We start from the raw sequence: 26,985 nt of genomic DNA, 5'->3' as shown, positions 1-26,985 counted from the left end.
GCAGATTACTTTGCATCATGGATGCGCAAAGAAACCTTGTGAATGAATGAATGAATGAATGAAAGGCAATTTGTAATGCGCAAAAACAATAACCCTCAGGTATCAAGGCGCCTAACAAAAAGATCAGAAAATGATCGAAAGAAGGAGACAGGAAACCCTACATGTAGGCTTGCCGAAAGAGAAGAGTTTTTAGAGCAGAGCGAAAGTGCTGTAGGGACGGGAGAGATCTAAGGTCCAGAGGGAGGTCATTCCACCACTTGGGGGCAAGAGTGGAAAAGGCTCTGCCACCCCATTTAGCTTTTCGCACACGGGGAGCAGTCAGACGCAATTTCCCAGAGGAGCGCAAGTTCCTACCAGAAGTATAGTGGGAAATGATGGACCCAATTCCTGTGTCACTATTTTTAGCAATGGCTCTGTAGGTCATGCATAAAACCTTGAACCGGATTCGGAGTTCTACCGGCAGCCAATGCAGCGTTTTCCTGGCTGCAGTGGCCGAAGAGCGTCTGGGGGTGTCCAGTACAAATCTGGCTATGGCATTTTGGACTACCTGTAGGCGCTGCAGCTGGCCTTTGTTAAGCCCAGCATACAGTGCATTACAGTAGTCCAAGCGCGATCCGATGAGTGCAACTGCAATTTGTTTTCTTGCCTGCAGGGAGAGATAGCTCCTGATCCTTCGTATGGTATGAATCAGACCCCAGCAGGTGGAAACAGTTCTGCTCACCTGACTGCCTAGATCGAGGGCAGGATCTATCAGCACACCGAGGTTCTTGGCAGATGTTGTAGGGGAAGGGCATGTCCCTAGTGAGTCAGGCCACCAATTGGCTGACCAGATGTTTTCTTTCCCCCCAAACACCATCACCTCCGTCTTCTCCCCATTCAGTTTTAGAGAGTTCTGAATCATCCAATGACCAACCGCCTCCATACAAGATCTAAACCTGGAGGCGATTAGTTCATCTGAGTGGGGAAGAGAGACGAGGATTTGGGTGTCGTCTGCATAAGAGACTACCTCCATCCCGAAAGATCTTATTAGTTTGGCCAGTGGGGTCACATAGATATTAAAAAGGGTTGGGCTAAGTGCTGACCCTTGAGGGACCCCACATAGCACAGATCGGGATGGAGATATGAACTCCCCCAGCTTGACTCTTTGTTCCCTCCCTGTGAGGAAGGAGGTCAAAAGATCCAGAGCTGCGTTCTTCACCCCCACCTCCCTCAGTCGAGATGTAAGGACTGAGGGGGAGAGGGTATCGAAAGCCGCAGTTAGATCCAGCAGGACCAGGAGAGAGGTCTGGCCCTCATCTACTGTCGTGCGGATTTTATCGAGCACGATGGTGAGGGCTGATTCGGTGCTGAATTCTCTCCTAAATCCATGCTGGGAGGGATCTAGGCATTCCGAGCCTTCCACAAAAACAGCGAGATGCCTGTTAAGATGAGTCTCAAGCATCTTCGCTGGGGCAGGGAGCAGAGAGATAGGCCGGTAGTTTTTTAAGACACCCGGGTCCAAGGAGGCCTTTTTCAACAAGGGTTTTACTACCGCCTTCTTCCATTCTGTAGGGAAGATACCATCTCTAATGGCTAGATTCATTACCTCTAGCAGTGGAGGTAAGAGGGTATCCCTACACTGCTTGATGACTTTCAGTGGGCAGGTATCCAGAGGGGAACCAGACTTGGTCTTAGTTAGCAATAGTTCAAGATCTTGTAGGACCAACAGGGGAAAAGAGTCCAGGGTGCTAGGGGGGGAGATTTCTGTGATGGTCAGACTCATCTCTACCCCAGATGTAAATGCACTAAGACCAGCTCTTTGTGTCTCGAGGGCCAGATGAATATCTTGGATTTTAGTATGAAAGAAGGAGGCAATCTTGTCGCATAGATCCTGCGAAGGAATAACAGGATCAGGGGCTTGCAGTTTGACCAAGGAATCAACAATTTTAAAGAGCTCCTTCGAGGAGGAGAGCGAGGTGGTAGCAGTAACAAAGTAATCTTGTTTAGCTTGCAGGATTGCAACCTTGTATTTTTTGACAAGGAGTTTATGGGCTTCCTTGTTCTTAAGGTCCCAACTAGTATGCCAAAGCCTCTCCTTTCTCCTCACCTCCTGCCTAAGGAGCCTGAGGGAGTCAGAGAACCAGGGGGCAGATGGTCTCTTTCTGGCTCGGCGCCGAGATTGTACTGGGGCCAATTTATTCAAGGCCTCAGTGGTGACCTTTTTGAAGCGAGCGACTGCAGTCTGTACATTATCTAGGTCAGTGATGGTAAGACTAGCGGCCCAGGGCTTAAGAGAATCGCTGTTAATATTCCTAAAGTTTCTTGCAGTTTCCATTAGGTGGTTCCCTTTTTTACCGGAGTCCATCCTGTGATATTGCAGAAGAAAAGGGACCGCCAGGTGATCGGACCAAGATAGATGAATCGGGTCCTTAGTAGTTAGGCGAGGGTCATTGGAAAAGATACCATCCAAAGTGTGTCCTGCCCGATGTGTGGCTCCGGAGACACGTTGCGTGAGCCCACAAGATTCAAGGGCCTCAGTGAGACAGGAGGTATCAAAAAGATCAAGCCGTTCTAGATGGTAATTAAAATCACCCATGATAGAAAAGTTGTCTCGACCAAAATAGGGTTCTAGGGACTAGGGACTGAAGGAAATTGTGCGTAAAGTGGGTCCTCGAACCTGGGGGTCGATACACTAAAATACCATTGAAGAAGGGGCGTTGCGCTTCCTTTATTGAAAAATAAAGTGCTTGAAAGCTCTCAGGGAAATCGAGTATGGGGACGATGTGACAATGTAGGTGATCTTTATAAAGGATCGCTATCCCCCCTCCCACTCGTCCCTGTCTATCGAGTCTGGCCAGGCAGTACCCTTCCGGGACCGCTTCGATGAGATCTGGGTCAGATGAGTCCTTGGCCCATGTTTCGGTCACAAACACTAGAGTGGGTGTTTTATCCAAAACCATCTCCTTGAACATAACCTTGTTCTTGACAAGGGAACGGGCATTCACCAAGATGCCCTCTATTCCTACTAAGTTAGGGCTAGATATAACAGGGAGTTCCACGAGAGGATGGATGGGGCGGAGTTACGGGGCCTCAACGTCGAAATGGGAGGCGAAAGTCATCTGGTTCGTAAGAATGTGAGCAGCATTTAATGCGAGGTTTAAGGGCCAGCAATTGGCGGACAGAGTAGCTGTAAGAGGGAGAGGGCATTTTGCCAGAGTCCCGGGGCCAGACGTCCAGCACGTCCTCCGCGCGGACGAGCGCAGACGGGCAGGACTCTGGCTGGACTCAGGCGCGATGAAGGCGCCCCGCTGCGCGTAACCGCTGCGCGACCAAAGAAAAGCTCAAATAGGCTCAGAAGGGCGACCTCTCGCGAGATTACGCGAGAGAGCCCGAGCCCAATCCAAGATGGCGCTCAAATTCGAAGTCCCCAAAACCCCGTGATCCCGGACCCGCCAAAGGCGGTGTAGATGGTCCCCAGGGGGGTTCTAAGGTGCAGGAATGAGGCCAGAAAGGTCAATGTTATTAAAAACAGGGTAAAAGTCACCCAAACAAACAAAATACAAAACGGGATTTTCTAAAAGTAGAAAGCAGCCAAAAAGCGCAGCTAGCGGCTAGCACGATCCATGTGAAAGGTCACCTTCTCCAGGCTGACCTGCAGTTACACGCAGCCTCAAATAGGCTCAGAAGGGCGACCTCTCGCGAGATTACGCGAGAGAGCCCGAGCCCAATCCAAGATGGCGCTCAAATTCGAAGTCCCCAAAACCCCGTGATCCCGGACCCGCCAAAGGCGGTGTAGATGGTCCCCAGGGGGGTTCTAAGGTGCAGGAATGAGGCCAGAAAGGTCAATGTTATTAAAAACAGGGTAAAAGTCACCCAAACAAACAAAATACAAAACGGGATTTTCTAAAAGTAGAAAGCAGCCAAAAAGCGCAGCTAGCGGCTAGCACGATCCATGTGAAAGGTCACCTTCTCCAGGCTGACCTGCAGTTACACGCAGCCTCAAATAGGCTCAGAAGGGCGACCTCTCGCGAGATTACGCGAGAGAGCCCGAGCCCAATCCAAGATGGCGCTCAAATTCGAAGTCCCCAAAACCCCGTGATCCCGGACCCGCCAAAGGCGGTGTAGATGGTCCCCAGGGGGGTTCTAAGGTGCAGGAATGAGGCCAGAAAGGTCAATGTTATTAAAAACAGGGTAAAAGTCACCCAAACAAACAAAATACAAAACGGGATTTTCTAAAAGTAGAAAGCAGCCAAAAAGCGCAGCTAGTGGCTAGCACGATCCATGTGAAAGGTCACCTTCTCCAGGCTGACCTGCAGTTACACGCAGCCTCAAATAGGCTCAGAAGGGCGACCTCTCGCGAGATTACGCGAGAGAGCCCGAGCCCAATCCAAGATGGCGCTCAAATTCGAAGTCCCCAAAACCCCGTGATCCCGGACCCGCCAAAGGCGGTGTAGATGGTCCCCAGGGGGGTTCTAAGGTGCAGGAATGAGGCCAGAAAGGTCAATGTTATTAAAAACAGGGTAAAAATCACCCAAACAAACAAAATACAAAACGGGATTTTCTAAAAGTAGAAAGCAGCCAAAAAGCGCAGCTAGCGGCTAGCACGATCCATGTGAAAGGTCACCTTCTCCAGGCTGACCTGCAGTTACACGCAGCCTCAAATAGGCTCAGAAGGGCGACCTCTCGCGAGATTACGCGAGAGAGCCCGAGCCCAATCCAAGATGGCGCTCAAATTCGAAGTCCCCAAAACCCCGTGATCCCGGACCCGCCAAAGGCGGTGTAGATGGTCCCCAGGGGGGTTCTAAGGTGCAGGAATGAGGCCAGAAAGGTCAATGTTATTAAAAACAGGGTAAAAGTCACCCAAACAAACAAAATACAAAACGGGATTTTCTAAAAGTAGAAAGCAGCCAAAAAGCGCAGCTAGCGGCTAGCACGATCCATGTGAAAGGTCACCTTCTCCAGCGAGAATTAAACATCCATTAAACAGTAAAATGGCCAAACGATACATACTTCACTATCAGTGCCTCGGGGAATCGGGGATATAAGCTATTATTGGCTATTATAAAACTAGACACCTACCGAGTCATACCGAGTATACATTAGTTGCTAGATATTCGTGCGCATATATGATACATAGTACACGATAAATTTCCGGGGAAATCGTAGTACAAAAAAACAATCTCAATTGCATAACGGGTACAATAAATGATTCGCGTCATGTAGGTAATCTCAGTGATTACCTTTTCAAGATGAAACCCATAGTAACAAAGGGATTATGAGTGAGAAACACAATGGCACGAAAGAGAACACGTGATTTCACACCACAGCGGTGTATGACCCGATCCATAATGGCGGCGAAGTTTTCTGATAATACATGACCATCAATGGAATGCATTAGTTGCTATAAATTGGTGCGCATAAATGAAATAAGCTATACGATAAATCCCCGGCGTAATCGTAATAAAAAGACAATCCCAAGCACATAACGGGTCCAATAAATGATTCGTCTCATGTAGGTAATCTTAGTGATTACCTTTCCAAGATGGAACCCGATGTAACAAAGGTATTCTGAGCGAGACATACAATGGCACGCAGGAGAACACGTGATCACAGATCGCAGCTGCCCGCAATCAGAAAGCCAGCACTGCTTAAAAAGGGAAGGATTTTACGGCCACTACATTGGAGGCCGGAGTCTGTTTATCAAGCTGCCGAAGGAGAATACGAAACCGCCGAGAGGTAAGGTACTGCGTCATGAAACTCCAGCAACCTTGGTAGTCTGTGAGATTTAAGCTTACCTTTTTAGACTCAGTACCTTAGGAAACTAGGAACCCCTACCGTATATAAAGATTCTTAGTGGGGGGAAATAATAGCGATGAGAGCGCACAGGATTTACAATTCTGTATGGTTAGCTTATAGTAAAAATAAGATGGTCATAGAGACCAGTGAGACACGGTAATGAGACTTTTATGGTAATACTGGGGCAAACAATCAATATGAAGTCGCCCTAACACGCGTCCTAGTTCCTCAGCGTGCATATACTAAAAAAATCCTTTTTATTTACCAGAGCTCAAAACAAGATTGGTACCAGCCATCCCCTTACAGGATAATGCAACTATCCAAAGAACAAAGAAACGGAAAGAAGTAATACCTTGCTGTTTACAATAAAGACTAAGTAGGTAATCATATGAAAATTAAATTACGCTGTACGTGTAATAATAAGATCGAAAAATGCTAATTACCTTTTTCTAAATTCTAACCAGACTATACAGCACCGAGAATAGTTCTTAAGGGCTGGTGAGTTATCAATACTGAAAGAAAGGCTTGAAAATATGGAAGGGAAAAGAGAGAACATATTAACTCATGAAGATATGCGAAACTGACTCCTAGGATCGCAACCCGGACCGATAAAGGTACACGTAATATTGATATAAAACTCACAAGTGGAATAGGGAGCGTTCCTATAGAGAAAGCAGAAGGTGTAATAACAATATGAAATCTTCTTGCAGCATTGACCATAATTGGCAAAGAAGAAGAACGACATCAGTAATACTAACTGAGAGGAAGACTTTCACTACGTGTATATCAGTACACAACAGGTAGTTTCGAGTTCTCCTTTTTATGCCCACGATTAAGAAATAACATAATGGAGTAATCTCAGTGAGATTTGATAAACGTAAAATAGAGAATACTAGTCAATAGGACACAGGACCGTAGAGAGAAAAAACGCTCTTTGATAAAATGAAGTTTATCTGTGGTACATATTGCTCTTATCTATCTTTGCTACTCTCCGATCTACCACTATACACTTTCTTGAAATTTGCAGAGAGCTATGTAAGTAAAGGCACGTTTGTAAACTTGACAGAAGTGCTAATTCTTGGTTTTTAATTGTATATATTGGAGAATAAATGTAGTATTCTCCTGTGGGACACATAAACAATGTATGAAATTATGTTTTGATACTATCCAATTGTTTTACAGAATAACAATCCCCTCATCTTTGCCCGCGATAAACGCGCAAACAAAAGGTCCTGAAGAAGGTGGCAAGAAAAGAAATTAGATCCACCGAAACGTGCGTCGACCAGACAGAGTGTCACACCCCAGTTTCTTAGCATCATAATTAAAGGGTCGAGCACCTGGCCCAGTCCTGGCTAGTCCAGCAACATCGTTGGTGCATATCTGGGGTGTAGTGTGAATGTGTCGTATGATAGTGAAATGCATGTGGTATGAACAGAGGAGTGATTGCTGTGGGGATTTCTCTCAAATCATAGGAGAGAGGTTTTAGCCTATAACTCTAAACATTGTGTTGATAAAATTGAATGAGCACAGAACAACCCAAAATATCACTGTATATATTGTGTTTGGGAATAAGAAAACAATTCGATGTTTATCTGAGAAAAAATGTATATAAACAAGTAAAAATGTATATAAATAAGCAAAACATCTTAAAAACAATATAAAAAAATAAACTCACTAGTTGAAATGTAAATATACAATTGGTTGTCTCTTCTTCATGTGGTACCCACAAGAAATTAATTGCTAAGCAAAAGAAATATAGGTCCAGAGGGATATTTTTCAGTTTTGTTTATAGTATTTTCCCCCTGATCCCTGACCTAAAATAGAACCTTTAAGGGGGTTACCTTTCTCTAATTAATTAGTCCACACCGTATGGCATGTCGTGGTGCATCTCGCCCGTCAGCAAGCGCCTGGGAGAGACGTGTCCGGGCCTCCTCCGGACAGGGGCAGCACGTCCTCCACCGTATCCCACAGAGAGTGGGAGAAACGGTCCAAGAGGCAAGCAGTGTTCAAAGACCGCAGGCCCAAACTCAAGGAAGAGAACAGCTTCTTTCCGAACTGTTCCAGCCTCTTGGATTCCCGATCCGGAGGAGTGGACGGGAAGGAGGATTGGGAAGTGGAGGCCTGGATAACCAGACTTTCAGGGGTGGGGTGTTGGGACAGGAAACTGGGGTCGCCCGGAGCAGGGCGGTGGCGCCGGGCCACGTTCCGATCCACAGGAGGAACTGTGGCGGGCTTGGACCAAGTGCCCTGCAGAACGTCGATGAGGGCCTCACTCAACTGCAGTAGAGGCTCTGTGGAGCTTGCTGACGGTTGAAGCACCTCTGTGAGGATGTTAGTCCTCACGGCCACAGCAGGCAACTCGAGCTCCAGGGCTTCGGCCGCCTTGCGCAGCACCACTGAGAAAGCTGCACCTTCCTCCGAGGCCACAGTTGGAGGAGAGATGAAACCAGCGTCCGGGGAGGTGTCCAGACCACTAGCAGCCCCCAGTTCGTCTGCCCAGTCCTGTGAAAGTTGGCCCTGTCTGGCCATAGGGTCCTCAGACCCCTCCCAGTCGCCCCCGTCATCCGATTCCTGATAAACAGGAGGAATGATCGGAGCCGGGTGGTAGATGAAACGCTCATCCATCGGCGTCGGGTGTGGCGTCGAGCGGCGCCGCGCTGGCGCCGGGCACGGACAGGGGCTAAACCGGGGAACGGTGTCGTCCGGAGACGGCGCCGGAGGCGGAACCGGTGTCGGCACCGGCGGAGGAGGCGTCGGGTGGTCGACTGGCGCAGGCAGAGATCCTGGCCTGGATCCCTCGGGGACCTGCGGCGTTGGGACCAAAGTCGTCGCCGGGGCCAGAGCCGCCAGCACGCGAGGTCGCCCAGTTGAGCCCGCGGGGCCCGAAGGCGCGCCGGCAGGCATCGACGGCGGAGCCAGGCCCCTCATGGCCGAGAGGAAGGCACTGACCTCCGCCGGAGTCGCGTCAGTCCCAGGGGCCGGCGGGTATGGAGACGGACGTGGCTCCTGCGGCGCCGACGGAGCCGCGGGGGTGGGACCACCCTGACCCTCGGCCGAGTCGCGCGAGGGGAGTCCGAAGAGCGGTGTCGCCTCTTGGACTTCTTTGATCGCTTCGACTTACCCGAAGACTTCGAGCCCGACGAGCGATGATGGTGACTGCGGCTCCGCGACCGGTCCTTGGACCTCCTCCTGGACCGGGACCGTGAGCGGCGCGGAGCCGAGTGCCGAAGCTGGAGAAGCTTATGGGACCGCTCCCGCCTAGCCTTCGAGGTCAAGGCCTGACAATCGGGGCACGACTCCGCGTCGTGATCGGCCCCCAGGCAGTAAAGGCACCGGCGATGGTGGTCCGTCACCGACATCAGTCGATGACAGGAGTCACAGGCTTTAAACCCAGGCATCCTACCGGCACCAGAGTCGAGTCGACAGAAGACCAAAAAGAGTCAAAAAAGTTTAGTAAAAAATTGACTAAGGGGTAAGCTCTTCCCGGATCGGCGCTGTCTGGCGCGGAAAAAAAGAAGAACTGACGTCAGCGCGCGAGGGCGGCGTCTAAGTACTCCGACTACGTCATTCCGGCGCACGACGCCAACGACGGATGCGGAGCCGCAGACAACGCCTAGCGACGCGCAAGGGGTATTGCTACAAAAATCTTTCCGGATCCAGCCTGACGCCTGGGGATATTCTAAGGTGAGGAATCTAACTAACGTGTTTCTTTCAGATCTCAAATTTCATCTTCTTTCTCTTTTTTAAAATACCATTGTTTAGGGACACAGATTAACGCTGTAAATGCAGACTGTTCATCAGAGGTCTACTCCCAGCTCTAGTATCGTTGAAGCTTAGAGTTCTATTTTTTAATGGGATTTCCTTTACAGGACAGTTGAGGACAGCACACTCAAGTCAAAAGTGTCCAATTATTAGTAAACACTTCCCCTTATAAAGAGCCACACCTATTGACTTTGCCAATGCTTATCGTCCAACATATCATTGTAATTCTGTTACAAATGTAATATAAGATCTGAAACTATAATTCTTAATTCCGTAATTTATCCATAGATAGGTAGTCATTAGAAAATGACAAGGAGTTTCGTTATTTTCACAAACATCAATCTAACATTGCAGATCTGTGAGAGATTTGAGGCCCAGCTGCTCCTTTAATCTCCTAGAAATAGATCATGGGCGCTAGAACTACCATCCTCATTCCTGATGAATTTGGAATATCAATGTTGATTCCTTACCTTCTTAATACATGACTGCAAACCATCCACAAAAGCCGATTTAATCTTATGGACCTATGAGAAAAATATAATATTTTGTAATGTGTCTAGAAATAAAGAAATATTAAGGCTCTGCTCTGCATTTATCATTGTGGGGAACATTCAAAATCAGAATACGACCTTTCCAACTATAACAATTTAAAAGATGTATAAAATGCTATGGCATGCATTGGTAAATTAAAATATGCTACATTCATCACTCACAAAACCTATCTTTAATAAATTATGTTGCTATAATCCGTTTATGAGCTGCTGATACCAAAGCAATTAATAGAATGTCACTTGTTCTTCAAAAATACCAAAGTTACCATTTAGCTGTAGATCTGCCACCCCTTGAGTAAAAGTTGATATAGGCAGTGGACAATATCAGAGCTCTTTCTATTCTTGAAGTGCTGAATACTTGTACTAGATTGCTGCAACTGCTCATGCACAGTCTTCAAGTACTGAGGGCTGTCCCTCCCACTGCTCCTATATGAGGATTGGCAATCCAGATAGCTGGCACATAAAGAAGACGAGTAGGAGCCTATGAACACATCAGGCTCCCAAATCATATGAAGAAGTCAATCGATGAACTTTGAATATAAGTATCTTTCAAAATGTGATTGAAGCATAGCCCACCAGATTTTGTTCAAACTCAATTAAGCTGTTAGTTGTTTTATTGCTACAATTTAGAAATGCAGTTTTAAGAACTATAGTTACTGAAGCTAACTATAGCTAATGAATATATATCCTAGCTTCAGAACTAATGAATAGATCATCCATGTAGGCCAAGTAATTCTTAGGTCAAGCCTGAGTCAGCGCGCATGCGCTGCTCTGGCGAGCTGCTGTAGTGGAGTATGGAAGAGAAGCCATGCCTAATCTCCACCCATATTTGTCATTGGCTTCTGTCTTTGTCTATATGATGATGATGATGATGTCTTCCTGCATCCCCTTACTTCCCAACTGCCGGTTGCACATGAGGACTCTCCAAGAGCTTCTCGACAAGCAATGGCACCCATTATCAGTAGGGGGACAAATCGGGGACAATGCTTTATAGGCTTTGTCAGGGGCAGCATCAAGCACAGACCCTCCCGGGGATCACAGATAGAGAGGGGCGCGTGCCAAGAGACCCTGACGCCTTAGTGGAAAGCTTTGCAGCATATTATGCGGAGTTGTACGGATCGCGGGAGACCATACCCGGGGGGCTTGTAGATCGGTTCCTCGATGATCTTCCCCCTAGAGCCCTTTCGGATGAGGCGTGTGCAGACTTGGACCGACCACTGACGGTAGATGAGTTGGGGACGGCATTGGGGAGCTTGTCCCTAGGGAAGGCCCCGGGCCCGAACGGGTTCCCAGAGTGAGTTCTTCAGAAAATACTTTATGCAACTGGGGCCCCATTATCATGCGGTGGTGGAGGATGCCTGTGAGCGGGGTGTTTTGCCGGCCGACTGGCGACATGCAGAGATCGTCGTATTCCACAAGCCGGGCCGCCCTCCTGAACAACATGCCTCCTATCGGCCGATTTCCCTTCTTAATGTGGAGGCGAAGATTCTGGCCAAGGCCCTGGCCAACAGGCTCTTGCCATATATTCATACCCTGGTCCACCCGGACCAAGCCGGGTTTATGCCACATAGGGCAACGCATCACAACATCCGGCGTGCATATGTGGCGATTGCTGCAGTCCAGCGGCTAGAGGCTCGGGCAGCTCTCCTTTTGGCCGACATAGATAGAGCTTTTGACTCTCTTAGTTGGCGCTATCTCTTTGCCTTGCTGCAACGTCTAAACCTGGGTCCACGCTTCTTATCCTATCTAACGCTTCTGTATGCGGATCTTACGGCCTCGGTTCGTGTGGCAGGGGCGACCTCGGCAAGATTCCCGGTGAACCGGGGGACACGACAGGGCTGTCCCTTGTCGCCTTACCTATTTGCCTTAGCCATGGAACCGCTGGCCTCCTGGGTTCGTATGGATGCGCAATACACAGGGTTTGGGTGGGAACATGGACTCTCGGATCGCATTGCCCTATATGCCGATGACGTGTTGTTCTTCCTTTCGGATCTGGATAAAATGGGACCGCGGCTGCTCCGCATGATGAAGGTCTTTGGGGAGACATCGGGACTATACATGAACCCGAGGAAATCCACCCTTTGGGTACTGGGCGGTCGGGACATACAGGGTGAGTGGACGGCGTCATTATGTGTTGCAGCCGGGGGGCTGCAATAACTGGGGGTCTTCATCACCGACGTGCTGACGATCGCCTGGGAGCGCAACGTGGTGCCGGTATGGGAGAAAGTATGTTGAGATGTTAAGCTCTGGGCGCGTATGCCTCTCACTATCTGTGGCCGCTCTGCCATCTTTAAGATGGTGGCACTGCCTCGACTTCTTTACCCGCTCCAAAACCACCCATATGAGATTCCGAGATTCCTCCCAGTTGGTTTCGGCAGGTTAATGCGGTGCTGAGCCAATTTCTGTGGGAAGGGGGTCTGGCTAGGGTATCGCTGCGGTTTTGCTTTCTGTCGGAATATGATGGGGGACTGGCTACCTCTGATATCTTATCCTATTATTATGCCTCCCATTTATTTGTCCTAAACGAATGGTGGTATGGAGATAGGGGGGACCCGGCGTATGCGGTGGAGAGGCGTCTCATGGACCAACATACGGTACATACCCTACTTTACGCGACTGCATTGCGAGAGGCACTGCCACGGTCAGTCAGGTGGTGTTTCGGGTGTGGCGCCGGGCTTTATGTCATATTGGTTGGTGGGGTAGGCTTACCCGAGAGACCCCGTTGTGGCAGAACGGGCTGCTCCCTCAGTTGGCGACCCTCTCTGGATTTAGGGGTTGGGACAGAATTGGTATCTCCACGTTGGGATCGGTCGTTAAGGGCTGTGTGATGAAATCCTTTGGGGACTTACAGCATGAGTATCAAATGCCACAGACGCAGTTCTTTAAATACCTCCAGCTGCGCCACGCCCTCGCCCCTAGACTGGAGGGTATGCAATCCATCCCTGAATTCAGTCCCCTTGAGGCTAAGGTGTTTATGGGAGATCTCCAAGAAAAGAAAGTCTCTAAAATCTATCAGTCTATGGTGATTCATAGTGCTCCGTCCCTGCAGGGTCTGCGTGAGCGGTGGGAGACGGATGTGGGGCCGTTGGACGAGACGGATTGGAGGGAGGCGCTGGCCTCCCCCTGTGAGGCTAGTATAGCGATCCGACTGCGTCTCGTCCAATTTCGGTATCTACACAGGACTTATTACACACGGCAGCGGCTGTGGCGGGCGGGTCTTATAGCCTCCCCGGACTGCCTTAGGTGTGGGCGAGAGGTGGGGTCTTTGGTGCACACAGTCTGGCACTGCCCTGCAGTGCGCCGGTTTTGGGGGGGGGGAGTGTTAGGGTGCCTATCGGAGGTGTTGGGCTGGGATCTTCCAGTAGACCCCAAATTGGTGTTGCTCCATATTATGGCCGATATTGGGGGTAATATCTATAAGCGTCACTTGCTGCTTCTGGGCCTAACGACAGCCAAGCGGGATCTCGCCCGGGCATGGAAGGCCCCGGCGGCTCCCTCTATTAATGTTTGGAAACGAGGTTTAGATTTCAATATGGGCCTGGAGTTGCCGATCTTTAAAGCGGATGAAGACTTGGGGCCTATTTGAGTGTCAAGTGTGGCGCTGAGTACTAATTGTATAGAGATGGTGCTGGTGGACTCTGGCGGTGGTGCGGTCGGGGGAGAGGGTGTTGGGTGTTGGGAAGGGAGGGGGTTTTCTTGACAGATGATGTATGAATAGCTCTCCAATGTTCCTTGTTATGGTAAAAATATCAAGAGCTGTTGCTATTTACTATGTGGCAGATCCCCTGGTTCTACAAGGGCCTGCAGCCTTTACCTTCTTGATTAATAAAAGTGTTGTAAAAAAAAAAAAAAGGAACAAAACTGAGCAAAAATTGTTTAAAACTAATGGTCTAATTTGAATGGAAAATATCTCATGGCTTTTTGAAATTGCTGTAGATTTGTCGCAGGAGGAGGTGGAAGGCGAGCCACGAGTGTGAGAAGTTGGCCTGATATATGATGTCACTAGTTCTACTGTACACCCTGTATCAGTCCAAACAACCCTTATGGTGATTGGTTGTAAAGTCAACCTTATAGACCAGCTATCCTAGTGGTAGCATGGACAAGAGCAGTCTTAGGCTAATCTCTGTATGGCAGGTGAAGCCAGCTGTTATACCATTACAATCCCTTGAATACCAAATGAAAGGACACCACACCAGGTATATATAAAATTAGAATGTATTTATTCTAACATATACCCTCAGCACTCTTTATGAGTTCAGAGGTCTAAGCACAAACAATTTCTTAAGTAGCATACGTTAAGTTACACAGGAAAATACAGTTAGGCCCAGGGGCCACGCAAACCATATACTAAGAAAGTGGTATAAGTACCACGTCACGAACAGGGAGTAGGCCTAGGGCCTAGGGAATCGCTGGGGCTACACTACCCTACCAATACTTAGGAAGTGGGAGGCCCACGGGAGGCGTGTGCAGTGTGGAAACACACATGCGGGTTACATTAAAGTCAATGGGAATGTAGTAGTTAGAAATAGGAAGAATAAGGACACTTCCGAAGTAACTAGGAGGAAGCAACTAAAGACTTAGACACTTGGATAGTCAATATCCACTGGAGCACCAGAGTACTCGCGTTACCTCTCCCACAGTAGACGGGTGCATAGGTGTGAAGATGTGTCGGGTGTCGTCGCTGGATCCTATGGATGCCTGAAGAACAGATGCTGGCAGGCGGCCAGGAGGAAGATGTCCGATGGATACAAGGATGGATCTTGAAGGAAGAACACCTGCAAGCAGAGGGGACAAAGTCTGGGTCACAAGCCAGTGACCGTGTGGAACCAGGAAGGAACCAGGCGATGTCGTGCAGAACACAGGTGATGTCTTGAAGCTTGTCTCTGCAGCTGCGTAGACCAGGAGGCGTCGAGGATGACCAGAACCAGGGTACGAGCTGTCCCATGGCAAATCTTGCTGATGGCAGAGTCGACGTCCCGATTGAAGTCAACAAGCCTTGGCAAAGGCAACCCACTCGGAAATGGAAATTCGCCTCAGGTGCAGACCAGGAAGGTCTGTGGTGCTTCTCTTTCACAGGGAAGCAAGGGCCAGTCTGGAGGAGCCAAACCAGCGGTGGAAAGTTAAGGGTTCGTCGTCACTGAGGCTACTAGCCCACGGGTCAGCAACCGGACAGACGCGTCAAGCAGGAAAATGCAGAAGGGCCCCACGCAGAACTCGTGGAGTGTGGAGGGCTGATCTTCGGTACAGATGGTGCTCGGGGTTGGGGCTTCTCAATCCCCAGAGCACAACTTCGAGGATGCCTCAGAAGCTGCGCTGGAAGCTACTCGCCAATTTTCCCAGGTAGCCGGTCCCACGTCTCTCGTCGCCTCCACGGATCTCAGCTCGGCTGTGGATGTGGATCAGGGTCGGAGAAGTCTGGAGGTCAAGGCGCTGGTCGGGCTCTGCAGACGGTTCCTCGTAGAACTTGGGCAAAGCAAACGGCAGGTCGCTTGTTGGTGCCTGTTTGCACAGGGTGGCCACTCCTTGGCCACAAGGGAGATTCTTCAGTCTTCTTGTCATCGAATGTCGAAGGTCCAGAGTTTCGTGTCTAGTTTCAGTTCAGAATAATCCAAAGTCCTAGGGACTCAGCTACCACTCTTATACTAATATGGGGGGCTGGGTTACCTGCTAGGTCCCTCCTATGGGTGGGACCAGGGAGGGGGGTGGTTACACCCCCTTCCCTTTTTCGCGCCAGGGCTGGGGCTGGAGTGCCCCAGCACCGGTTTGAACCGGGCTATGCATGGGACACCTTGTGTGCCCCAGGCAGTGTCTCGTTTCTTTCATCCCTCCCTTCCCCAATACACTAAGTCCTGTCTGGGGTGGTGCTAGCACCTCACAAGGCAGGAAACCTATTGTCCAAGCCTCCCTCGCTGGAAGGACTCCCAGCAGCAGGAGGTCAGACTTGTGTCCGTGGCAGAAGCATCCATTTTGTGATGCGGGGCTCTGGTTAACTTTAACCGGGTAAGTAGGATTTTAACATGTCTTCTCACTCTAGAAGGGGGGAATACTATAATCATCAACAGAAATGGTGTGGGGGTAGTATTCCACAGTGTTAGACACCTTACACGACATGTTTTGATAAAGTCAAACCATAGTTACCATAACCACGAGGATTATAAGGCACTTTAAGAGTATATGGTAGGCGATATCATAGAACAGCTATAAGCACATGGTTCCGAAAGCTGCAGACAGGCTCAGCTCATGCTAGAGCACCATCTCACATGTTACCAAGCACTCTGCCTCCAGGATTGTTAAGGCCTGCCATAGGAGTGGCTTACAGGTTACCCATGTGTCTATATATAAGGTAGGTATAGGAATACTATACCTAAGCAAGGGGTGATTACACGACCTTGCCCCAGCTGAGTGATCAGCCAGTTGTGTCATGATGGGAGGCCAGCCAGGGGTGGCATAATACATGCTGCAGCCCCTGGTAGGCCTAGGGTACACCTATGCCCTGGGTACCTAAGGTACACTGTACAGGGCCCTATAAGGTGATCCATAGGAAGCAGACCCTACTCTCCTACACAACCCCCCCCCCAAACTTAGGGACATTAAACTAACCTTGACCAGTTGAGTCTTTATGTTCTAAGTGGAAATATCTGGAGAGTCCATCTGAATTGGCATGGTCAGTCCCAGGTCTATGTTCCACTGTGAAGTCCATCCCCTGTAGGGAAATGGACCACCTAAGAAGTTTGGGATTTTCACCCTTCATCTGATTTAGCCACAAGAGGGGCTTATGGTCTGTCTGAATCTTGAAGTGAGTACCAAACAGGTATGGCCTCAGCTTCTTCAGGGCCCAGACCACAGCAAAGGCCTCCCTCTCAATAGCTGACCAACGCTTCTCTCTAGGGGTCAGCCTTCTACTAATAAAAGCAATGGGCTGTTCTTGACCATCTATATTCAGCTCCCACACCCAACTCAGAAGCATCTGTTTGGACAATGAATTCTTTGGAGTAATCTGGACTTTTCAGAATAGGTGCACATGGCCTGCTTCAGGTCATCAAAGGCCTTCTGACAGCTTACTGTCCACTGAACTTTCTTTGGCATTTTCTAGGAGGTCAAGTCATTAAGTGGTGTCACAATGGACCCATAATTCTTAACAAACTTTCTGTAGTATCCAGACAGGCCCAAGAAAGCTCTGACCTGTGTCTGGGTAATTGGAGGAGTCCAGTCCTTTATGGTCTGGATCTTGCTCTCAAGTGGTTGAACCTGAACCCCACCTACTAGGTGGCCCAGGTACACAACCTTGCTCTGCCCTATCTGGCACTTAGTGGCCTAAAACATTCCTCAGGTGGACCAGGTGGACCAGGTGATCCTCCCAGGTGGAGCTAAAGACAGCAATATCATCAAGATAAGCTGCACATGACATCATCCCCAATAAGGACTTGAAGATTCTCACTGAAGTGAACCTTCTTGTTTGCAATTGTGATGCCAGGTTTAAGATTTTTTGAGTACGCTCCTCTGAAGGATAAGATTTTGCTTCCTTTGTGTGAAGCATGGCTCCTAAAAATCGAAGGGATTGCGACGGAATGAGAGACGATTTTTTCAAGTTGATCCGCAGTCCTAGACAATGGAAGAGATCCATGCAGCATTGAAGAGAGTGCAGGGAGTCCTGGTATGATGCACCTTTTATGAGTCAGTTGTCCAGATACGGGTAAATCTGGTGGCCTTGTTGTCTCAGGTGCGCTGCTACTGGCGCCATGCACTTTGTGAAAACCCTTGGCGCCGATTTTAGACCGAAGGGTAAGACCTTGAATTGACCATGAAACGTAGATACTGCCTGTGTTTGATGTGCATCGGAATATGAAAATAGGCATTTAAGAGATCTAGGGATGCCATGTAGTCTCCTTTGCGTAGCATCAGGAGGATTTCTTGAAGTGACAGCATACGAAACAATATTTTTCTGATTAATTGGTTTAGACCTCTCAGGTCCATTACCTGCCTCCATTTGGAAGTCTGCTTTTTCTTTATCAGGAAAATGTGCGAGTAAAATCCTTTCCCTCGCTGTTGAGGCGGAACTTCCTCTATCGCCCCTCTCACAATAAGAGACAAGATTTCTGCCTTGAGGGCTGAAAGATGCTGTTGCTTCCTGTGAATAGGTGGTTGATTTGGGGGCTTCTGTATGAATTCTAAGGTATGGACTTGATGTATCACGTCCAGTACCCATATGTCCGTTGTTATCGACAGCCACTGTTGATAAAAAAGAGAGCGGTAATGGTTGTTTTTGAGGTTTGACAAGGTGGTGGGTGCCCTGGTAAAGTCACTGTCTCCGATTGGATTGCTGTGACTTTCCTCACGCAGCAGACTTCCCTCTGGACTGCTGCTGGTAGGAAGTGGTAGGAAGTGTTTGAGGAACGAATCTGCTGGTTGTTTAAAAACTGGCAGTACCCCTGCTGATTGTAAGGTTGGTACCTATTGGACTGGTAAGAAGATCTCTGATTGTCCTGGACTCTAGAACCTCTCCTCCGAAAGAACTGGAATCTACCTTGTTGCAGAGAGCCCAGCACCCGCGCTGTGTCTGTGTCTGATTTGATTCCTTGGAGAGCATCGTCTACATGCTTACCGAAGAGATTCTCCCCGTCAAAAGGCATATCCACAATTTTTGCCTGGACTTCCGGTCTGAATGCAGTGGCCTTTAGCCAGCCTTGTCTCCGGAGTGCCACTGCTCCGGCCATCTGTCTAAACGCCACCGACGAAATGCGATAGCAATATCGATGGATTCAGAGGCTGCCCTAGCTCCATCTTGTAAAATAGCTTCTTCCTTTTTGTCATCTGGGAGATGAGCTAATAATGGTGCAATGTCCGACCACATTTGTCTATTATAACGACTGATCAGAGCTAGAGCGTTTGAAGCTCGAATCGAAGCCGCTACCATCACTGCAAAATGCTTCCCCGCGCCATCCATCCGACTTCCTTCCTTGTCGGGTGGAGCTGAAGAAGCCAAGGGTTTTTGGACTGTCTCTGTGCCGCCTGCATTACCACTGATTCTGGGTGCGGATGCCCAATTAGGCATGCTGGAGAAGCCTCTGGGGCCCGATATTTCTTCTCTATTCTGGGCACCGAGGCTGCAAACGAGGCTGGATTTTTCATTATCTTCAAGCCCTCGTCCCAGATACGACTAATGATAGGAATTGATCAGATATACTTTCTAGATGATACTTTGAAGTCATAGAGGAAACAATCCGTTTCCTGCACCGGTAGTAGAAGATCAAACATCTTGGAGGCCCTTTCCATGATGTCGTGGAATCCTCCAATATCCTCCGGTGGAGAATTTGCTGGTGACGGCGACGGAGACTGTGTCGTCGGCAAGATATATTGATTCCATTCGTCACCTGCTGGATCCTTCTAAAGAAGTCCCCTTTCTTCTGGCTGGTCTCCTCCATCACTCTCTGCGAAATCATCTCTAATTATAATTATAGGAGGAGAGCGTATTTTTTGCAACGGAGGCAGAGGCTGAACCACCGAAGCTTGACCTGCAGGTTGAGAACCGCCTGAGGTATTCGAGGCAGGAGCGTTAGCCTCAGGAAAATGACGATAATAGTCATTGATCATGTGTCATAAATCAGTCACTAGAGAAACAGGCATTGAAATTGACTCCTCCCTCACATTAGGATGTGCCTCCTCTTCCTCTTCATACTCGTATGACTGTTGAAAAGATTCATATCTTTTGGAACCGGATACTGGACGGTCTTTAAAAGAAAAATCCCCTTGTCCTTCCTGGCATTCTTTTTCGTCTGTGTCCTGGCTCTTAATTTGTAGCTGTGAGGGACTATAGGCTACTCGAAACGACCCTTCATCCTCCGATTCTTGTAAATCCAGCAGATTTGAGGGAGAAAGTGGAGAAATTTTTGTCCAAGTAGTAAATTCTGTGGATTTCTCGTCCTGATAGAGATCAATGATCTTGCCATTGGTGACTTGAAAGGACGTCGTCGACGGAGCTCCCGTCGTCGTCGGTGCTCCCGTCGATGACGAAGAAATTCGAATGGTCGTTGACGAGGTCGTCGCCGACGGTGTCGTCGGCGATGACGACGACGATCTTCCCGTCGACGGTGTCGTCGACGAACCTTTCTTCTACGGTGTTGTCTTTGTAGCTGCCGTCTACGCCGCTGTCGTCGTCGAGATTGTTATTGTTGATGGTGTAGTCGTCGACAGAGTCGTCGACGTTTTCACAGAAACAAGCGCCGGAGACGCCCCAGTCTTCGTCGACAGGGCTGAAGACACCACTCTCGTCTCTGAAGACTTATTTAGAGGTGTATGAGGCAGTGAAGATGAAGACGCCTCCTTGTCTTTAATTTTTTGTTTTTTAGCATCCACTTTCTCTTCAGAAATATTTGACTTCTGCTTTTTAGAAGATTGTGCCGTTGAATCCTCTTCTCAGTCAGTCTCTGGGGTGGCCTTCTTTTTCTGAAGCCACAACTGTAAACGTGCTTCTCTGTCCTTTAAAGTCTTGGCACAGAAAGTTCTGCAGTGCTTGCAGTCCTTAGGCACATGCTTTGGATGCAAACAGTACAAACAATCTTTGTGGGGGTCCTCAGAGTATAATCTCGCCTTCCCACAAGATCTGCAGGGCCTGAAAAGTCTCTTTTTAGAGCCTTCAGACATTTTTAGACACAAGATTAAAAACAGTGCCTTCAATCCAGATGGAAAGACTTGTAGATTATAGAAAGGTCAAAAGTTCACCCAGGAACAAACTGAGCAAGGCTCAGGGAGATTGCTTCTCACACGATGGCGGTTGGAAATCTGAGGTATGGTGGCTCTGCTGGGGAGTGTGATGTCAGGGCTGGCAGCTGATTGGCTGAGTTTTGGACTACATAATAATGATGTTAGGTTACCAAACAATATAATTCCCTGTGGGTTTTCTATGCAGTTTTCTCTTTTACTGTTATTGTTATTCTTTTACCCTGAGACTCCCACCATGATGACGGGAAAGATACAAGCATGTGAATCTATGAAAGATTCAATACTGGAGAATCACGGCACAGCGGATTCAGTTACAGAGCTGTCACTTCGGGTTTATTTGTGACAACAATAGTTTGCTTGTGAAATGCCCGGCGCGGAATTTCTCCTCAGCGTGGACTCTTTTTAGGTCTCACCTAGGCCGAAAGCTTTATGCCATGATGAAAACTACCGATATACTAGCTTGAAGGTGCCCCTTAACTATCGGTCACTCTCCTTAGTGAAATACACATTATTTGTATTCGACCTGTAAGTTGTCTAGAGCATACGTGGACGTCTTGAGCCGTTTGCTTTCTGTACGATATGTGCATTAAAGTGTTATAGTTGTTTTGATAGTCTGTTGAGGTTTATTCCCTTTGCTCTTTAAAGAGAGTAGGCTTCAAGAGTCCCAGTGACTTCGGAATGTTTACAAACTTTCGACGGGGTTGTCCACCTTTGATGTGTGTTGCAACACTACTCTATGCTGTTCATTGTTGCAAAATTCAAGGCATCTCGAACTGTCTGGATGATGTGTGGTAGGTCCTCAGCCACTTAAAGCCCTGGTGACACCACAGCAATGTTGCTGCTCCTGAGTTTCTAAAAGAGAAGGGCACCCCGCCCCCTGCCAAGGAGAACCATGCAACAAAAAAATGCATTGGCATAGCCAATAGGTCTCGCCTTTGGGACCTTATAAGTGTTTAGCCATGCAACAGTTGATGTTGTTGCACCAAGGATATTGTGCTGGATAACTAAACACTTACAAGGTCCCAAAGGCGAAACCTATTGGCTATGCCAATGCTTGTTTACTTTCCTTCCTATACAGACATTTAACCTATTACAGGTCCTTCCCTCACCGAGATCTATGGCGGTACTTGCGTATATAAAGCACATTCCGGATTCAGCACGCTTCTCGTGTTCGGATAAGTGGGATCCTTCCGGACGCTGGTCCTGGTAAGGGCAGTGTTTTATTCATGAACTTGGCTCCTCGTCAGTATGGTGTGCCAAGCTATTGGTAAGTGGTTAATAACCGGGGAACCTGGCGGTCTCTCAGGGACAGTCCTACCCTCTTTCCCAGAAGCCTGCGTCCTGCTTAGGGGTCGCTACTCCTCCCTGGTATTTGACACCCATCGTAGACACATGGCGCTCCCACCTCAATATCTTCAAATGAAGAAAGCTGGTATCCAAAACCAGCTCAAATTGCTTTGATACAGCGAGAGGTAAAGCTAGTGACAGACTACATTAAAAGGGTTATTTGAAAGGGTTATTTGAAAGGGTTATTTGACGCGTGCACTGCTTCTTCTGAAAAGGTTTAAGGGGTGGATGTTATTTTTGGGCGTTTTTTTTCCCGTGCTCCTGGGTGTCACTCCTCTGATGTGAGTGCATCGAATTAAATCCTGATATAGCAAACCCTAAGCGAAGGGTGTGTCCCCTGGGCACTGGTTGAATGGGTGAAACTTCCCACTGGTAGATAAAATAGCAATGATTATCTGTGATTTTCAATAAAGTTACACTGTTTTCAATGAAGTTGAACGTTCGTTTATTTCATCACGACGTTTTAAAGTTCATCTTTTAAAGCGAAGATGCGGTGATTAACAAGTTCTACGTGTCTCACATATCCCAATGCATTTCGGCTTCAAATACAGCCTTCGTCAGGGGTTTATCTAGAAAAGAATGAACAAAATGTGTTCCTGGTGCAGTATGTAGTATTCATCTAAAAAACATAGTGAACTGAATTGGCAATCTATGTGCGCTTTCTCCTTGTCTAAATAATATACAAAGTGCATGTGATGTTTAGTGACTTATCCTAATGCTAGGTATGTCTGTGCCTCCTTGTTTTTGTTGCCGATTTCTTACGTGTTCCAGTGTATGTGTATATCCCAAATGCCTTGAAATAGTGCTAATGTGTTATGTAAGTGTCATGATCTTTTTCGACTAATGTAGAGGAAAGGGTACTCGTTTAAAATGCAATTATGTGTGTGCCAAATAATAAATGTTGACTCCGGGTTCACAGCGTTTACATAATGGGTACTTACTAGTGAGTCAACGTAATGAGGTTCACAAGTTCAAAAGAGGTTCGCGAACGATGTCCGCATATCGGTAGCCGAGTAATCTCCAAGCCTTCCTTCGATGTTCGTGGTGGATTGAATTCTCCATGTGGATGATGTCAGCGCGTCTGTGGGCGTGTGATTAAGTGTGCATATGTGTGAAGATCGAAATGAGACTAAAATTCTGTGTGTAAGGGAAGGTGACGACGGACTGTGTGGATTGACTAGTTTGTGGAGCTAGACCATGAGTGAATTATGAAAGAAACTGTGTGCACAAACAGTACGTAAATAATAAAAGAAGGTACGTAAATAAGCTAGTTATTTTTAAGATAAATTCATAAGGTATAGCATTAAATAATACAATCTGCATTTATAAAATTACATTGAATAAATTGTAGGAGAGGCAATGTGATCAAGAATAATATCAAGTAGGCAATCTGAGTCAGAGATAACACGTAAATTCCATACGATCATTCATACCATGAGGCTTCATGGAATTTAGTAGACGAATCCAGTAGTTTTCTCGTTGTAATAATGTTTTGTGATTGTCTTTGCCTTCAGATTTGACAACCATTTCTAGAACGATGAATTTGAGTTGACTTATGTTGTGGCCACTTTCCTGAAAATGGTTAGCTACGGTGGATTTTGCATTTTTTGTTCTGATATTGCTTTTATGTTCGTTTATGCGTATCTTTATTTTTCTTTCCGTTTGTCCTACATACATCTTCCCGCATGGGCATTTCAAGGCATATATAGTGTTAGTCGTATCACATGTGGCTGTTACTTTCAGTTTGATGGTATGGCCTCTCATGGGATGTGTTATTTGTGGTCTTGGTATAATGTTGTTGCAGTTGTTGCAGTTTCTGCACGCGATGGTACCTTTATGTTGAATGTGTTGATTTTGTTGAGTTGGGTTCTTTATTATTTCTCCTAAATTCTTTGCTCTAGTGTATGCAAATATTGGTTCATTTTCAAAGATTTGGTGAAAGTCTGGTTCTAGGCGTAGTATTGGCCAATGTTTTTTGATTGTGTCCTTGAATCTTTTGCTCATAGTTGAATATTTGGATACCACAGTCATGCGGTCTTGTTGAATCTTAGTCCTTGGTGATAATGCCATCATTCTGCTGATTTTTTTGTTTCTCTCCACTGCTTGGTGAAGGATATTTTCTGGATATCCTCTAGTTTTAAATCGGTGTAGCATTTCTTTAGTGCGAGTTGTCATGTTGTCAGGTTCAGATACGATGCGTTTAACTCTTAAGATTTGTGTGAATGGTAAATGGTTTTTTAGAGCATTAAGATGAAAGCTGTTGTATGATAGAGTGTTGTTTTTGTCCGTGTTTTTTCTGTGAAGGTCTGTTTGGAAACCTTTATCTGTTTGTATAATGATGACGTCCCAAAAATTTATTTTATGATGTTGAATCTCAAAGGTGAACTGTAGTCTTTGGTCGATGGTATTGAGTTCTTCCAATAGTTTGATGAGAGTTGTTGTTGTTCCCTGCCACAATATGAAGATGTCGTCTATGACTACATTAAAAGACACAGAGCTCCCTGGGTGTAGGTGGGTCATCGAGTTATATATGATGTAGCCGACATTGGTGCCCTTTAGGGATGGAAGAAGGCTAGGTTTTTTAATTTTACTTTTATCTACTTTTTGAACCTTCACTTTTTTAAACATGAAATCGTTAAAAGTGTACTTTTTAAATTATTGGTATGTTTATGTTAGATCTCACGCTGGCATTGCTTTGCCTACTGGGTCCAAGCTATCGCTTTAGTGTTTGAAACTGACATATTTTTAAACGCGATTCTCTGTAGTAAAGTCTTTTAACCCACTGACGTACCTCACTTGTATTAGAACTTGTTTGGCAAATCTCTTTAATTTAAACATATGCAACAAGTTTATTATTCTCTTGAACTTAACTCCATATTTGGCTTGTTAACCCACTAAGCTATCTCAGACACATTGAAGCCAATGACGTGCAGTTTCCACGCACAATTCTGCAATCGATTTATAACTTCCATGTGGTATTTCATTGGCATTTTAATCTGTTAGTAATTTGAATGTTTCAGCTTGAAAAAAATGTATTTTTGTTAAAATTTGCAAATTACTCAACAGCTGATGGATTATGTAGCAAATGTGCAAAATCCTTGATTCTGCAGAAAATACCACCACCACAAAATCACATAATTCCAGTGGCCCTGCATATTGTCCTTTGCTCAGGTGAATATATAAGCAGCTGGCCCCCAGTGACCATGATCTCTTACAGCCAAAACTTCAAAACTTCTAGTGAATCTGTCTGTAGGCCTCAGGTACCATACTTAGCCACAGACTTTAGTTCTAGCACATGCCTTTGGCCCCATTAGACCTCTTACAACTTTTAGTTATGTTCGCCATTTCGCCACCCTGTGCGCAGCAGAGGCAAGCATGTATTCCTGAGTCGCAGTGTGTAGTAATTGTACAGCTCTACAATCCCTAGCGGCACATGACTCAGGATTATATGCTGTATGGTGTGAGAAGTTGGCCTGATGTATGATGTCACTAGGTCTAGTGTACACCTTATATCAGTCCAAACAACCCTTATGGTGATTGGTTGTAAAGTCAACCTTATAGACCAGCTATCCTAGTGGTAGCATGGACAAGAGCAGTCTTAGGCTAAACTCTGAATGGCATGTGAAGCCAGCTGTGATACCATATATAATCACTTGAATACCAAATGAAAGGACACCACAACAGATATATATATATAAAATAAAGTGTATTTATTCTAGTCAAACCCTCAGCACTCTTTATGAGATTCGAGGTAAGTACAACACAGTCTTATTCAAGCATACATTAAGTCACACAGGTAAGTAATACAGTTAGGCCCAAGGGGCCACGCAAACCATATACTAAAGAAGTGGTATAAGGACCACTGTCACGGAAATAGAATAGGCCTAGGCCTAGGGAATCGCTGGGGCTACACTACACTACCAACTGTTAGGAAGTGGGAGGCCCACGGGATTCAGGTGCAGAGTGGAAACACTCACGCGTAATGCGTATAGTCGATAGAAATAGTACAGTTCTGAAATAAGCAGTTTTAGGACACTAGAAAGTCGAGACTCGGAAACTAGACCCTAGGATAGTCACTACCCTTGTGAGCACGGAAGTACCCAAGTTACCTAGCCCAAGGGCTGCGGGTGCATAGGTGTGAACTTGCGTCGGGTTTCGTCGTGGACTTCTATGGATGCCTAAAGGAAAGTTGCTGACAGGCAGTCAGTGCAGAGTGTCCGGTGGATCCCAAGGCCGGGATCAAGAAGGAAGGGTACCTGCAAGCAGAAGGGACAGAGTCAAGGTCACTAGCCAGTGACCACGTGGGACCAGGAAGGAACCAGGCGATGTTGTGAAGATTGCAGGTGAAGGGTGAAGCTTGTCGCTGCAGCCACGGGTACCAGGAGACGTCGAGGACGACCAGGACCAGGAGGCGAGCTGTCCCACGAAGGCTCTTGCTGTCGGCGGCGTCGAAGTCGAACTAGGACTCACCAAGCCTTGGCAAGCGGAACCCACGAAGAACGGAGGACTTGCTTCTGGTGCAGACCAGGAAGGTCTGGGGTGCTTCTCTTTTGCAAAGAAGCGGGAGCCAGTCTGGAGGAGCCAAACCAGCAGTGAAGATTTCAAGGTGTGTCGTCACAGAGGCAAGCAGGAAAATGCAGAAGGGCCCCACGCAGGACTCGTGGAGTGTGGGGGGCTGATCTTCGGTGCAGATGGTGCTTGGGGTTGGGGCTTCTCAATCCCCGGTGCACAACTTTGAGGGTACCTCAGAAGCTGCGCTGGAAGATACTCGACACTATTCCCAGGTAGCCGGTCCCACGTCTCTCGACGCCTCCACGGATCTCAGCTCGGC

General features: G+C 47.4%; 1 protein-coding gene across 1 annotated transcript in view; it reads right to left on the bottom strand.

Annotated features, from left to right (window-relative positions):
- Positions 1–26,985, bottom strand: part of POLN (DNA polymerase nu) — a 2,789,368-nt gene that overhangs the window by 834,038 nt on the left and 1,928,345 nt on the right. The window contains exon 17 of the mRNA XM_085643153.1: positions 10,008–10,061. Coding sequence (XP_085499279.1) covers positions 10,008–10,061 — 54 coding nt within the window. The remainder of the gene's footprint in view (positions 1–10,007; positions 10,062–26,985) is intronic.

This window comes from Triturus cristatus, chromosome 2_2 (assembly GCF_964204655.1).
Source record: "Triturus cristatus chromosome 2_2, aTriCri1.1, whole genome shotgun sequence".
NCBI classification, from domain to species: Eukaryota; Metazoa; Chordata; class Amphibia; order Caudata; family Salamandridae; genus Triturus; species Triturus cristatus.
The sequence above is the reverse complement of the archived record's forward strand: the minus strand, read 5'-3'. Positions and strand labels throughout refer to the sequence as shown.